The sequence below is a fragment of the Oncorhynchus mykiss genome, chromosome 10 (assembly GCF_057628025.1).
Source record: "Oncorhynchus mykiss isolate SJ-2025 chromosome 10, ASM5762802v1, whole genome shotgun sequence".
Classification (NCBI taxonomy): Eukaryota; Metazoa; Chordata; class Actinopteri; order Salmoniformes; family Salmonidae; genus Oncorhynchus; species Oncorhynchus mykiss.
In genome coordinates, this window is record NC_143031.1 from 35679255 (window position 1) to 35692531 (window position 13277).

Here is a 13277-nt window from a genome sequence, read left to right on the forward strand (position 1 = left end):
TAGAAGCCTCCTCCCTAAGTTTGTTTTATTCACTGCTTTAGCACACTCTGCAAACCCGGTTGTTCTAGCCGTGTCTGAATCCTGGCTTAGGAAGACCACCAAAAATTCTGAAATCTTCATCCCTAACTACAACATTTTCAGACAACATTTTGGACACTGTGTTAACAACCCTCCAGACGAGCTTCAATGCCATACAACTCTCCTTCCGTGGCCTCCAATTGCTCTTAAATACAAGTAAAACTAAATGCATGCTCTTCAACCGATTGCTGCCTGCACCTCCCGCCCATCAATCATCACTACTCTGGACGGTTCTGACTTTGAATATGTGGCGAACTACTAATACCTAGGTGTCTGGTTAGACTGTAAACTCTCCTTCCAGACTCACATCAAACATCTCCAATACAAAGTTAAATCTAGAATTGACTTCCTATTTCGCAACAAAGCATCCTTCACTCATGCTACCAAACATACCCTTGTAAAACTGACCATCCTACCGATCCTTGATTTCGGCGATGTCATTTACAAAATAGCCTCCAATAAATTGGATGCAGTCTATCACAGTGCCATCCGTTTTGTCACCAAAGCCCCATATACTACCCACCACTGCGACCTGTACGCTCTTGTTGGCTGGCCCTCGCTTCATACTCGTCGCCAAACCCACTGGCTCCAGGTCATCTACAAGACCCTGCTAGGTAAAGTCCCCCCTTATCTCAGCTTGCTGGTCACCATAGCATCACCCACCTGTAGCACGCGCTCCAACAGGTATATCTCTCTGGTCACCCCCAAAACCAATTCTTCCTTTGGCCGCCTCTCCTTCCAGTTCTCTGCTGCCAATGACTAGAACAAACTACAAAAATCTCTGAAACTGGAAATACTTATCTCCCTCACTAGCTTTAAGCACCAGCTGTCAGAGCAGCTCACAGATTACTGAACCTGTACAAAGCCCATCTATAATTTAGCCCAAACAACTACCTCTCCCCTTAATATATTTATTTATTTATTTTGCTCCTTTGCACCCCATTATTTCTATCTCTACTTTGCACATTCTTCCACTGCAAATCTACCATTCCAGTGTTTTGCTTGCTATATTGCATTTACTTCTGCAAAAACTTAAATTGGACTCTTGTGTTGAGTGATGGGTTTAATACAGAGTGCTCCTTACTCAACCCACTTCATTCACTGCAATGTACATGGGATACACATTTGGTTGTAGAGAGAAAAATACAGCTGTCTCAGCTAAAGTGGGGTGGAAAATATTCATTAGGGTCTCTACTAACCAAATATAGTTTGTTTTTGAGGGAGGCTGTGTCACACGACCTGCTGCTGGCTTTTTACTCCACCCCTTCCATAGCACCCAACGCAAGACACTATATATTAATACATATTGGGTTGTAGAGAGAACTTTTCTACCTTTCTCAGCTTTTTTTTTTTTTTTAACAGGCAAGTCAGATAAGAACAAATTCTTATTTACAATGACGGCCTACCCCGGCCAAACCCTAACCCGGACAATGCTGGGCCAATTGTGCGATGCCCTATGGGACTCCCAATCACGGCCGGTTGTGATACAGCCTGGAATCGAACAAGGGTCTGTAGTGACGCCTCCAGCACTGAGATGCAGTGCCTTAGACCGCTGCGCCACTCGGAAGCAAAGTCTCAGCTAAAGGGAGGGGGTGGAGAAGTGCTCCTGGATATGTATGACACAGTCCCCCTCCAAAACGAATCATACTAAGTATTTCCCACCTAACTTTAGCTGAGACAGGTAGAAAAGTTCTCTCTACAATCCAATATGTATTGTATCGGGGGCTATGTAGGGGGTGGAGCCCCCTCAAAAACGAATCATATTTGGTTAGTAGACACTACAAATTATTTCCCACCCCTTTAGCTGAGACAGGTAGTAAAGTTAACTCTCTACAGTTCAATGTACTTAACATACCAGTGTCAACATTGTATTGTTTCATTATTGGTCTTTAAATAATGATAATTTAAAACCATATTTGTTATTTGTTTTCATAAATTACTTATGTTTTCTTGTTGACACAATACAAGTGGCCATTGATATAACATTCAATACATTTTTAATCAGCTGATGATATTACAATGTGGGCTTTTATTTTGAAGGTTTTATCATAAAACATTTTCTTTTAAAGTGACGTCAGCGTTATGCTACTGGCAGAATAGTACCAAAGATTTTTATGACTAAACCAAGATATACCACAGCCTGTCATTTCAAATGGGAACAAATTAGCCATAGTGGACAGAACTAGCAAGATTCTATTGGCCCGTTCTAGACAATATTTGCATATTTCCGTTAGGGAACGCCTATTCTGTGAAGTGCGCGTGTGCAATAACTCAATTCGCCTTTGCACTTCTTCTAAACAACGCAATTTTGTGAAACTTTGGCAAAGGGTAAAGTTCACAAAACTTAGTCCACTCTGTCTATAACAGATTGTAGTTCTGGGAAACAGAAAAATTGAGATTAAACGTTTAATCGATGAGTAAATCATTAGAATATCGGCCAAATGTATCTCGTTCCATCTTTTCCCACTGCCGGCCATTGGGCTTCCTCTCTACCATATTTGGCAGTGAGTGGAAACGCCAACCGGATGCTTCACATTTAAACATCCGGTGAAATATCTGTCTCATTATTATATCTGTGATAATACTTTACTGTTCCTGTTTGTCGGAGTCAAAAGTTACTGCGGCCCTGTCTGTGGTCTATATTTAGCATTTTAGCCGGGAACATTTGCCGTTTATTAGCTCTAGGGTTATGTTACGTTTATTTTGAACGCGTACACATTATGCTTTAGTAAAGTGAATCGCCATAAATGAGGCAAACAGGTGAATTTAGTAGGCCAGAGGTTTCAAAACAAGCTCGCCCGGGACAGAAAACTTCGATATTTTCAGCTTTTTTTCTTGGTAAGAGAGACCTATTCGCAAGTTGCAACAAGTCTGTAATTGTTATAGGATTACTTATGATAATGGTAAAAATGTGATCGACTGGTATGGGTGTTTTTTTATTTTCTTGTAACACAGGTCTTCTGTCTGGCAACATTCAAGTAGCCATTGACGTCAGACTTTGAACTGTGACCCGGAACCTGTACACCAGAGGTCCTCCAGGATGGCTGGGCGAGGCTCTGACACGATGGAGCATGATGGAGGGGAAACTATATCAGATGTCAGTTTTCCCTTGGGAGAGGGTGTGTCTGGCCGCGGAAGAAGTACAATCTCTATGTCTGATGAGGGAGAGGAGGCTTTCTATGTGCCTGAGAGGAGACCCTCCCTGGACCTGGGAGATGGCCTGAGACCCATGGACACTACTCACTGGTGAGGCACTGACCATACCACAACACACAGCACATGTCATGTGCCCAGAATTAAGCTTGTCCCTTTCCCCATCCTCAATCATTCATAGTTTGTGTGTGTGTGTTTATTTGGTGTGTTTGGCAGGCATGATGTGGAAAGGGCTCAATCCCCGGTCCACAGCTACAATTCGGTAAACAGTGATACACAATTCTGGCCATCTGATGAACTGGATGAAGAAACTGAGCTGTCTGCTACTAGGTACACTAAAACATGTTGATTTATAGACACTCATACACTTAAATTAACATACAGTAAAATGAAAAGCATTCAGTCACACAAAAAATACATACACTTGCGTTACATTTTTCTTTACAAAGTATTAACACGAAACAGGAACACATACCGTTAAAGGACTACAGTACGTGAACATATTTGTTATATTATGTGAACGGTTCCTTGAAGCAACACTAGTTCACTACTGCTGATGATTAATTCATTTTCCATGTGATGTTCTATTTAGAGTCCAGCTGGAAAGAACAGAGTCTTACTCCAGTGGCTACTCCGTGGACAGTGACTGTGAGACCAGAACCAGGAAGTAAGAAAAGTCATCCATGTTTGATCAGGCACAGACAGGATGCAATCGGTTGAAGTGTGTTATGATGGTGTAATTATGCATACGTTTATCTGAGTATTTATTCCTGAGTATAACGTTGGTGCATGTATGTCCATTTGTTTACAAATGGTCAAATCGGTGGATAGGCTCATGCACTAGTATGTGTAGCAATATTTAATCTTCCACCGCCTCTCCAGGTCTCAAGACGCTGCACCTAAAGAAGAGGGTCCTGCAGTGGAACCTCCAAGACCAGAGCTGATCAAAAACCCAGACGAGAAGAGGCACCCTGCCCTGACTGTAGACTTCACCTTCAAGGTGGGCTCACACTTCACTCTAGTCTAGGTGATGTACTGTATGTTCAGCAATAAATGTTAACATGTCCCTAAAGTTAAGTGTAGTGGATGAGAATTGCTTTTCTCTTGTTTTAATTGTATTCTGTGGACCCCAGGCCATCAGGAAGACACTGGAGAAACTGGGGAAGGATGATTTGAGGATATTTAAGATCACTCTGTGGAAGCGCTACCCAGAGTCATTCAGCTCTCCTCCCCAGGGCATGGACATGGTGGACCTGGTGGATAGACTACTGGAGTTTTATGACCTAGAGGTGGCCCTGCAGCTCACCAAGGCCCTGCTGAAGGACATGGGCCTCAAACGCCTGGATGCCTACATCACGGACCTCTGCAAGAAAAGTATGCACGTTGGCTTTATTTCATTTGATTCATGTAATAATGATAAGTAACAAATGTATACTTTGAGTTATGATAGGGTAGTAGTTGAGCTATTTATACATTATACAGTACTTCAAGAACCAATGGGTTATACACTAAAATGTTGAATTTAAATGGCCATTGAACAGGAAATATACTAGACTGTGCCTTTTTTAATGTCTGTGTTCTCTCTGTGCAGATGAGGTGCGTTATGAGCTGAGAGTTACTCTGTTGAGGAAGTATAGCTGGATGTGTGAGGGTGTTGCCCAGCAGGGAGAGCATAAGGCCTTTGAAAGTATCTTTAATGAGCTCTATATAACAGACCGAGGCAATGCTGGGCCCAACATCGAGCACGAGGTCAGAAAGATCGACAAGCTGTCCACCAATCGCAAGGAAGAGAAGCGGATCACCTGTAGCCAGATCTTTGACCCCGATGTGATTTATGAGAAGCATGTGAGTCATATAGTGACCAACGGCATCGCCGGGGTAGGGAAGTCTATGGCCGTACAGAAGTTCATCATGGACTGGGCAGAGGAGCGCAAGCACAATCATGTCTACTTCCTGTTCCCACTGCCCTTCAAAGAGCTCAACCTCATGCTGAAACTGAAGATTAGCCTCCTGGAGATCGTCCACACTCTCTACCCCGAGACCAAGGCGTTGCCCACCTTCGAGTGTGACGAAGGCAAGGTCATGTTCATCTGTGACGGGCTGGACGAGTATGCACATTCCCTGGACTTCCACCGCACCGAGACTTGGTGTGACAGCACTGAACCAGCCGCCATGCACGTGGTGGTAACCAACCTGATTAGGGGCAACCTGCTCCCCTCGTCTCTCCTCTGGATCATCTCTCGCCCCCTCACCTCCAGTCGGCTGCCCGCAGAGTCTGTGCACCAGGTGTTGGAGGTCCGTGGCTTCACCAACGAACAGAAGGAAGAGTACTTCAGAAGGAGGTTTCAGGACCCGGCGCAGGCAGATAAGGTGATTGCCCACCTGACCTCCTGCAAGACCCTCCACATCATGTGCCATCTGCCCATGTTCTGCTGTGTGGTGCGGGAGGTTTTCCAGCAAACGTTTAGGGAGAAGGGGCCGGATGCAGAGCTGCCCAAAGGGCTGACCCTGATGTACACTCGCCTGCTGCTGGTGCACCTGCATGTGCGTGGTGCCAGGGGCTCAGCCTCCCGCACCCCGGAAGAGGAGAGGGACTTCCTGATGAACCTGGGCAAACTAGCCTTTACAATGCTGGAGAAAAACCAGATGGTCATTGGCAAGGCCACCTGGAAGGACTGCGGCGTGGATGTCGCTGAGGCTGTCACCAATAGTGGCCTGTGCATTGAGTTCCTGATTGAGCAGTTTGTCATGTACCAGGAGAGGATCCAGACCTTCATCCACCCCACCATCCAAGAATACCTGGCTGCCCTCTACGTGTTCCTCACCTGGAGGTGTACGGGGCAGAACGTCCTGCAGCAGCCACGGAATAGCAAGTTCTCACGCATATTCAAGGACCCCGGGCTGCTGGACATGCACCGCAGTGCTATAGAGAGAAGCTTACAGAGCCCCGATGGAAACCTGGATGTCTTCCTGCGCTTCCTGTTGGGCATGGCACAGACAGCCAATCAGGAGCTGCTACAACGCTTCCTACCCGATAATAACAAATGCTCGTCAGCCTCTGAGGAGACGGCCGCCATTATCAGGAAGAAGATTAAAGAGAACCACTACCCTGACAGGAACGCCAACCTGCAGTGCTGCCTGGACGAGCTTGGTGTTGGGGCTGAAGCTCCCAGACGCAGCCGCTCAAACTCTGTGAAGAACCAATGACTGACAATACTCTGACTACAGTATTTATAAAGATGTATATATTAGGTTTGAAATATGGGTTGTATAGTTAGACAAACTTTTATAAGGGAATTGGGGAAGAAAGATATGGATACTTCAGGGTTGCTTTGTAACAATACTCAACTGTGGTAGTATTGTGGAAATATGTCATGAGAAGTAGCCACAAGGTGGCAGTAGCATTACACTACTATACTACTGAGACACAGAAGAGTGAAAGGGATGTGTGACAAATTACATATTCATAGGCAGTCACATGTATTGACTGTATTCTTAATATAACATTGTGATGATGTTTTAAACCAGGTATGTGCAACTGATGGGGGTGGGGGGTCACAAAATCCTAACTCACGACAGGCCGCAGTAGCGCACAGGTCTGTGTACCCACACATGCAGTCAGAGCCGGCCCCAAGCCTTTTGCGGGCAAAACATTTTAGTGGACCCCTCAACAAGGAAGAGAAACAATTTAATTTCCTGCAATTCTACACATTTTGCCATGGGGCTTACAGCAAATGTTGCAGTTTTAAAGCAAGTTTTCGGCAATTCTACACATTTTGCCATGCGGTCGAGAGAAATGTTAGCAGTTTTTGAATATGATATCTGAGTGAGAGTTACTAATAAAATCAGGGGGCCCCTGGATGGTAATTTGACCATGATTACTACAACTTTAGATAGCTGGCTAGACTTACTTACCAATTTAATTAAGTGACATTTCAGATGCACAACCAAATTTCAAAATTGCACCTTGCAGGGTTGGGTCAATTACATTTAAATTCAGAAAGTAAACCCAATTCCACATTTTCCTCATTGAAAAGCATAAGATGATAGTTGGAATTATTGTATTTCCTGAATTGAAATGGAATTGACCCCAACCCTGGCACCTTGTGTATTCTAACTCACAGCAAGTTGAGATCCCAACTGAGTTCCTAAAAAAAAAAAAAAAAAAAAACATTTGGAAATTGATTCGCAGGCCTACAGAAGGGGGGCCTCCCTGCTTTACACAATGGTGAGCTGATATAAAACACTAATGATGCATTTACATGTGCTTACAAGGTGCAACCTTATTTGCAATGGCTGTCTACTTCCAGAACAGTTGTGGTCTCTCTGTCATATAAAACACAATTGAATCAATTTCTAACAGATGTGAAAAAATAAGGGCAGATGAAGAGAAGTTCCCTCTGAACTAAATTGTCTAATCTAGGTTACAGAGTCTGTGGCAAAAAAGTCAACAATTTAATGTATTTATCTATCCCTATTATGTGAGTTCTCAAGATCGCATTAGAATCCATATTTGACTATTATCACTAGATGGAGCAATAGAAATGCTACGTGGTACAAAAAGTACCCAATTATCATACTTGAGTAACTTTCTATTAAAAAGGTCAAAGTGAAAGTCAGCCAGTAAAATAGAGTAAGTGTTTGGTTTTAAATATACCTAAGTATCAAAAGTAAATGTAATTACTAAAATATACTTAAGTATTAAAGGTAAAAGTATAAATAATTAACAATTCCTTATATTAAGCAAAGCAGACAGCACCATTTTAAAAATGTATGGATAGCCTGGTGCACACTCAAGACATTATTTACGAAAGTTGCATGTGTTTATTGAGACTGCCAGGCCAGAGGCGGTAGGGATGACCATGTGTTTATTGAGACTGCCAGGCCAGAGGTGGTAGGGATGACCATGTGTTTATTGAGACTGCCAGGCCAGAGGCGGTAGGGATGACCATGTGTTTATTGAGACTGCCAGGCCAGAGGCGGTAGGGATGACCATGTGTTTATTGAGACTGCCAGGCCAGAGGCGGTAGGGATGACCATGTGTTTATTGAGACTGCCAGGCCAGAGGCGGTAGGGATGACCATGTGTTTATTGAGACTGCCAGGCCAGAGGCGGTAGGGATGACCATGTGTTTATTGAGACTGCCAGGCCAGAGGCGGTAGGGATGACCATGTGTTTATTGAGACTGCCAGGCCAGAGGCTGTAGGGATGACCATGTGTTTATTGAGACTGCCAGGCCAGAGGCGGTAGGGATGACCATGTGTTTATTGAGACTGCCAGGCCAGAGGCGGTAGGGATGACCATGTGTTCTTTTGATAAGTGCTTGAATTTGACAATTTTCCTGTCCTGCTAAGCATTCAAAATGTAACAAGTACTTTTGGTTTTCAGGGGAAATGTTTGAAGCAAAAAAGTACAATATTTTCTTTAGGAATGTAGGGAAGTAAATGTTGTCAAATATAAATAGTAATGTACAGATACCCTAAAAAACTACTTAAGTAGTACTTTAAAGTATTTTTCTTAAACATGAACACCACAGAAGGGTTTTGTTATCATCCAATGTTTGCAGGTCTGATGGACCCACAACATTATTGGGTTAACACAGCCATAACAATTTGTAAAAATACTTCATGTAGACAGCATACATGGTTAACATTTGCCATTTACCTCTGCTAGATCACACATCAATAAAAGCGCAATTAGTTTATATTTTAAATTGTGATTTTTGTAAATTAATCTATTATCAAGACATAGGTGGAATAAATCATGTTGATCTTGAACAAATGTAAAAGAAACAAGGTTTTCACTTGATGTTTATTGCTTTGAACTGAACCAATTGGAAGGATACATTTGACTTAGTATTTATGGAAATTATAAATGTGCCCCATTGAACACATTAAGGCCGGCCTACACACCACGAGGGACGGAGTTTTACTGTGTGTGTGTTGCAAATGTATTTCTTGCACTTGATGCATGTGTACTGTGTCTTCCTGTCCTTGGGTCAACATGCATTGCAGCGCTTTTTCTTGTTACTACCGGCTGCAATCTAGATGGATGAAAACACTTAGTTCAGGAATTTGACTAACATCTCACTCACATATATAGTTACAGCAGGCCATGGTAGGAGAGTAAGACACACACACAAGCAACATCACTCACACTTCCGGTATTGGAGTTGTTTCTGTGGGTCAGGCGGATGGGGCACCAGCATCCTCCTCCTGAATCCTCCTCACAATGCAGCTGGGGTCCTTGGGATATGTTGCGTCCTCTGGATTTGAGATCTTACCAATGCCTTGCCCAGCTCCTCGAGAAAGAGATATCTCCTTTGGAGCTTCCCTCTGTTCCAATATGGGTTCAACACCATCCAGATGACCAACGCGTTGTACGCCAAGATGTGGCCAGCATAGAGTTCTTCTTTTGCAGCTGTAGCCAGTCACCAGCTTGTCTAAATTGTCCACCCCTCCTTTTGTGGCATTGTAATCCATTATGATTTCTGGTTTTTGATGTTCCTGGCCACAGATTTTACCATCCCTAAGCAGCGTTCACATCCCCTCTGGCTTGTTTTTTTCCATGCTGTTCCTACCATCATCAGCTTCCTCTTGAGCTCCTGTCTCAGCTTGTGCGAAGTAAAAAAAAGTTATTGCATGTGATATGGCCACAGAGTTCCTGTGTCACGTCCAGGACAACCCGCATCCCTTGGTTATTTTCAGGGGCTCCTACATCTGGCCTCCCTGTATACACTTGCAAGTTCCACGCATACGATGAAGCAGCATCACAGGCAGCCCAAACCTTGATTCCATGCGGTAGACGTTTAGATGGTATGTACTGCCTGAAGGGGCAGCGGCCCCTAAATGGCATAAGCTGCTCATCAACAGTAACGCTGGGCCCAGGGTTATAAAACGGGAAGGCAGTCCACCCACTTGTCCCACACTGACCTGATTGCAGCTAGCTTGTCTGGTGTCTCGGTTATTGAAGCGGATAATCCTGGAAATAATGCCGTTTTCCAGAGATATTGTTGCAGGTAAAAGTTCCCTGACAGTTTCTGCATCCCACAGGGATTCCTCATTGGATCTGAAAACACCAGCAAGGATAAGAACCCCAAAATATGCATGTAAATGAGTTTGGTCCATCTCACTCCAAAAACACACCTTCCCTCCAAATTAGTGCAGTCCAGAATGATTTTCTGGATGGTGTCTGGGATGAACAGTTCAAAAGAAGACTTTGTCCTGCACATGAGCAGTGGCGATTTTAGCATGTAAATCTTGGTGGAGCAAAAAGAAAAGTGGCATGCATGCCAGCAAAGCCACAACACTAAATAATACATTAATTGCACTATAACGGTGACAAACGGTGCCCACAAACTGTTAGGGCCTACATAAAGCTGTCCCAACAGCAGAGTCCCAACACCTTGGGGCGGCAGGGTAGCCTAGTGGTTAGAGCATTGGACTGCGAGTTCAAACCCCCGAGCTGACAAGGTACAAATCTGTCGTTCTGCCCCTGAACAGGCAGTTAACCCACTGTTCCCAGGCCGTCATTGAAAATAAGAATTTGTTCTTAACTGACTTGCCTGGTTAAATAAAGGTAAAAATAAAAAAATAAAATAAAAAAACCTTACCACTGCTACACCTGGCTATCAGCTGAGACTTGTCTGGCAGTGAAACAGTTAATTCAGCCTCATTTACTGCCTTTTAAAAAAACATGGCTGACTTGCTTAAACAAATGTTGTTTCTACTGACAATTGAGATGTACAAACTGGCATAAGAGGACGACAAGCGGATAAGAGGCAATCTGTAATTTCGATTGATATTAATGACTGAGCAAGGACGGACGTAGTCAATAGAACTATTTGTTCAGCACTTTTGAAATGTACAGCGACAGAATTTAGAACATGGGGTGTTTTTAGTGTTCTTTCGCCCTGTACACCAAGTCAGAACCATAGGATAAATAAAGGGGGCATATAAGCAGACAATGAAACCTCTGACAATATTCAATGATTACATATCTCAAAAACAGGTTATAGGCTACATGTGCACCACCAAGTCAGAACAGTACGCAAAATTAAGAGGTGAAAATAGACCAAATGATTAGGGTGAGGCACATGGGCTACTAACAGCTTACTACACAACATACACTTAGTATTACTTTCTTAGCTACAGTATACATATCTCCCTTGCATATTACATAATTTATGCAGCAGCATTATAAGACATTTATGGATTCACCTTGTTGTGCTGTGCTCCCTTGAACAGGAAGATGGCGCGGCGGCCCTTCGTGGGCGAATTCGGTCATCAAAGTCTGGCATTCTCTGGATTTATGGTGCTTTCAAGACAACTGGGAACTCTGAAAAATCATGATGACGTCAATGATCTTTAGGTTGGTGCTCTAGAAAGGCCCGAGTTCCGGATTTACAATTCTGAGTTGGATGAAAGTTCAAAACGTATTTTCCCGGTCGTATCTTGTTTTTCGCAAGTTTCCAGTTGTCTTGAACTCACTAAAGTCCGATTTTGCAGTTCTGAGTTAAGTTGTTTTGTTTCAAATATTTTTATTAAACACACACAAGAATGGTGAATAGGTATACAAGACAGGTATACAATTCTTATCTAAACATAAAAGAGCATACAAGAACAACAAGACCCAGAGTTCTGGGTGCAGAACAAATAATACAAAACACGACATACAAAACAAGGACACATTGAAAGAAAGAGGGAAGATGTCCCCCCCTATACCCCCCCCCCCCCCCCCCCCTTATGAGTTAAGTTGTTTTGAGCGTGGTACAAATAATGCTTAATTGACAGTCTGGCCAATGTTGAATGTTTATCATTTTAAACAAGGAAAAGAGACCCACACCGCCACTCCACTGAATAGCAGGCAATTGATTGCATTGCAATGCTTCCAGTTAGCCACTGATTCCTTCCAAACCACTCATTGTCTAATTTGCGATTTCCAACTTGTTGTAATGTTTATGTCCAATGAGCACGGATAGGTTTTATCTATATCTATTCTCTTCGTTATTTCTCTTCATATGACACAGATTAGAAAGGATTTGCCAGTAGATTGTCAACTTGATTCATGATGACTGCTAGCTAAGATTTTGAAAGTATGATGTTGACATGATCAGTCCAATCAAAGATATAACGTGATTTGACGTCATTTTATCTGTGGCCAATGAACTTGAGCCTTCACTTCTAACGTAACTCTATGGCAGCACCCAAGGGGCTTGAATTTTCTAGCTCTACCCTTAGACTTGGCAGTGACGTAGTGTCCCCATGAGTGACAGAACACTGACCAATCACGGCACAGCGCTCTCCATATTTTCTGCTGGCTTGCCCCACCAACACAGAAAGCTTGAGCTAGCCTGAAACTCCTGCATTTTGGAGCTGCCCTACTAAAAAAAAAACGTTAAAAAAGGAGACCTTGTTTGTATGCGGCTTTATTTACTCAATTCTATATATTTTGTACATTGTGTGCAAACTGATGACTTTTTTTTGCTTAAAATGTGTGGCTCAAAACAGGTGGGGCTCTGCCTAACCTACCCTGTCGCCACTGCACATGAGTAACCGCCATTCACGTTGGCCCTGGTTGCATCCTTATCACACTGGCAGCCATGCTGGGTCGCTCATTCCTTGGGCAAGACTATTCAACTTCACAATTTTTTTACAACCACATTTCTCCTCCTGCAGGCTGCTGATGAGCTGGTTGCTGACAGGCTGGTCCTGGCTGCTGACGGGCTGGCTAAGGGTCAATCTCATCCATTTCTTCCAACTCACCGTCAGACTCCGAATTGACAGTGACATGATATTCTGAAAATTCTTCATCTTCTAAAGTTGAAGATGCACTGTCCACACTAGCTTCTCTCTCTGCAAAAAATGTTTCTAAGGGCCTTTGAGCAGAGATGATTTTTATCCATAATGTTTGATTGTGGTAAGGAGCCACACATATAAAGCTAATTATTGGTTGTGTTCCTCCCCCAACTTGCACCTGGCTGGGGTAGTGTGGGTAAAAACTGCATTTTTTACAATGTATTGAAATAACATTGTGGAAGTTCCCAC

At 43.4% G+C, this 13277-nt stretch overlaps 1 protein-coding gene across 2 annotated transcripts; it reads left to right on the forward strand.

Annotated features, from left to right (window-relative positions):
- The first annotated feature begins 2624 nt into the window (after window positions 1–2624).
- On the forward strand, window positions 2625–7098 carry nlrc3l1 (NLR family, CARD domain containing 3-like 1). Of its 2 annotated transcripts, none has more exons than XM_021618226.3 (7): window positions 2625–2916; window positions 3034–3324; window positions 3448–3561; window positions 3824–3898; window positions 4114–4231; window positions 4365–4605; window positions 4823–7098. In XM_021618226.3, exons 2-7 carry the CDS (start codon window positions 3119–3121, stop codon window positions 6436–6438), a joined length of 2370 nt encoding a protein of 789 aa, XP_021473901.2. In that variant the 5' UTR covers window positions 2625–2916; window positions 3034–3118; the 3' UTR covers window positions 6439–7098. The 2 variants fall into 2 exon arrangements, with proteins under 2 accessions (XP_021473901.2, XP_090042599.1); XM_090186473.1 differs by having other exon boundaries at window positions 2699–2838.
- The last annotated feature ends 6179 nt before the right edge of the window (window positions 7099–13277 follow it).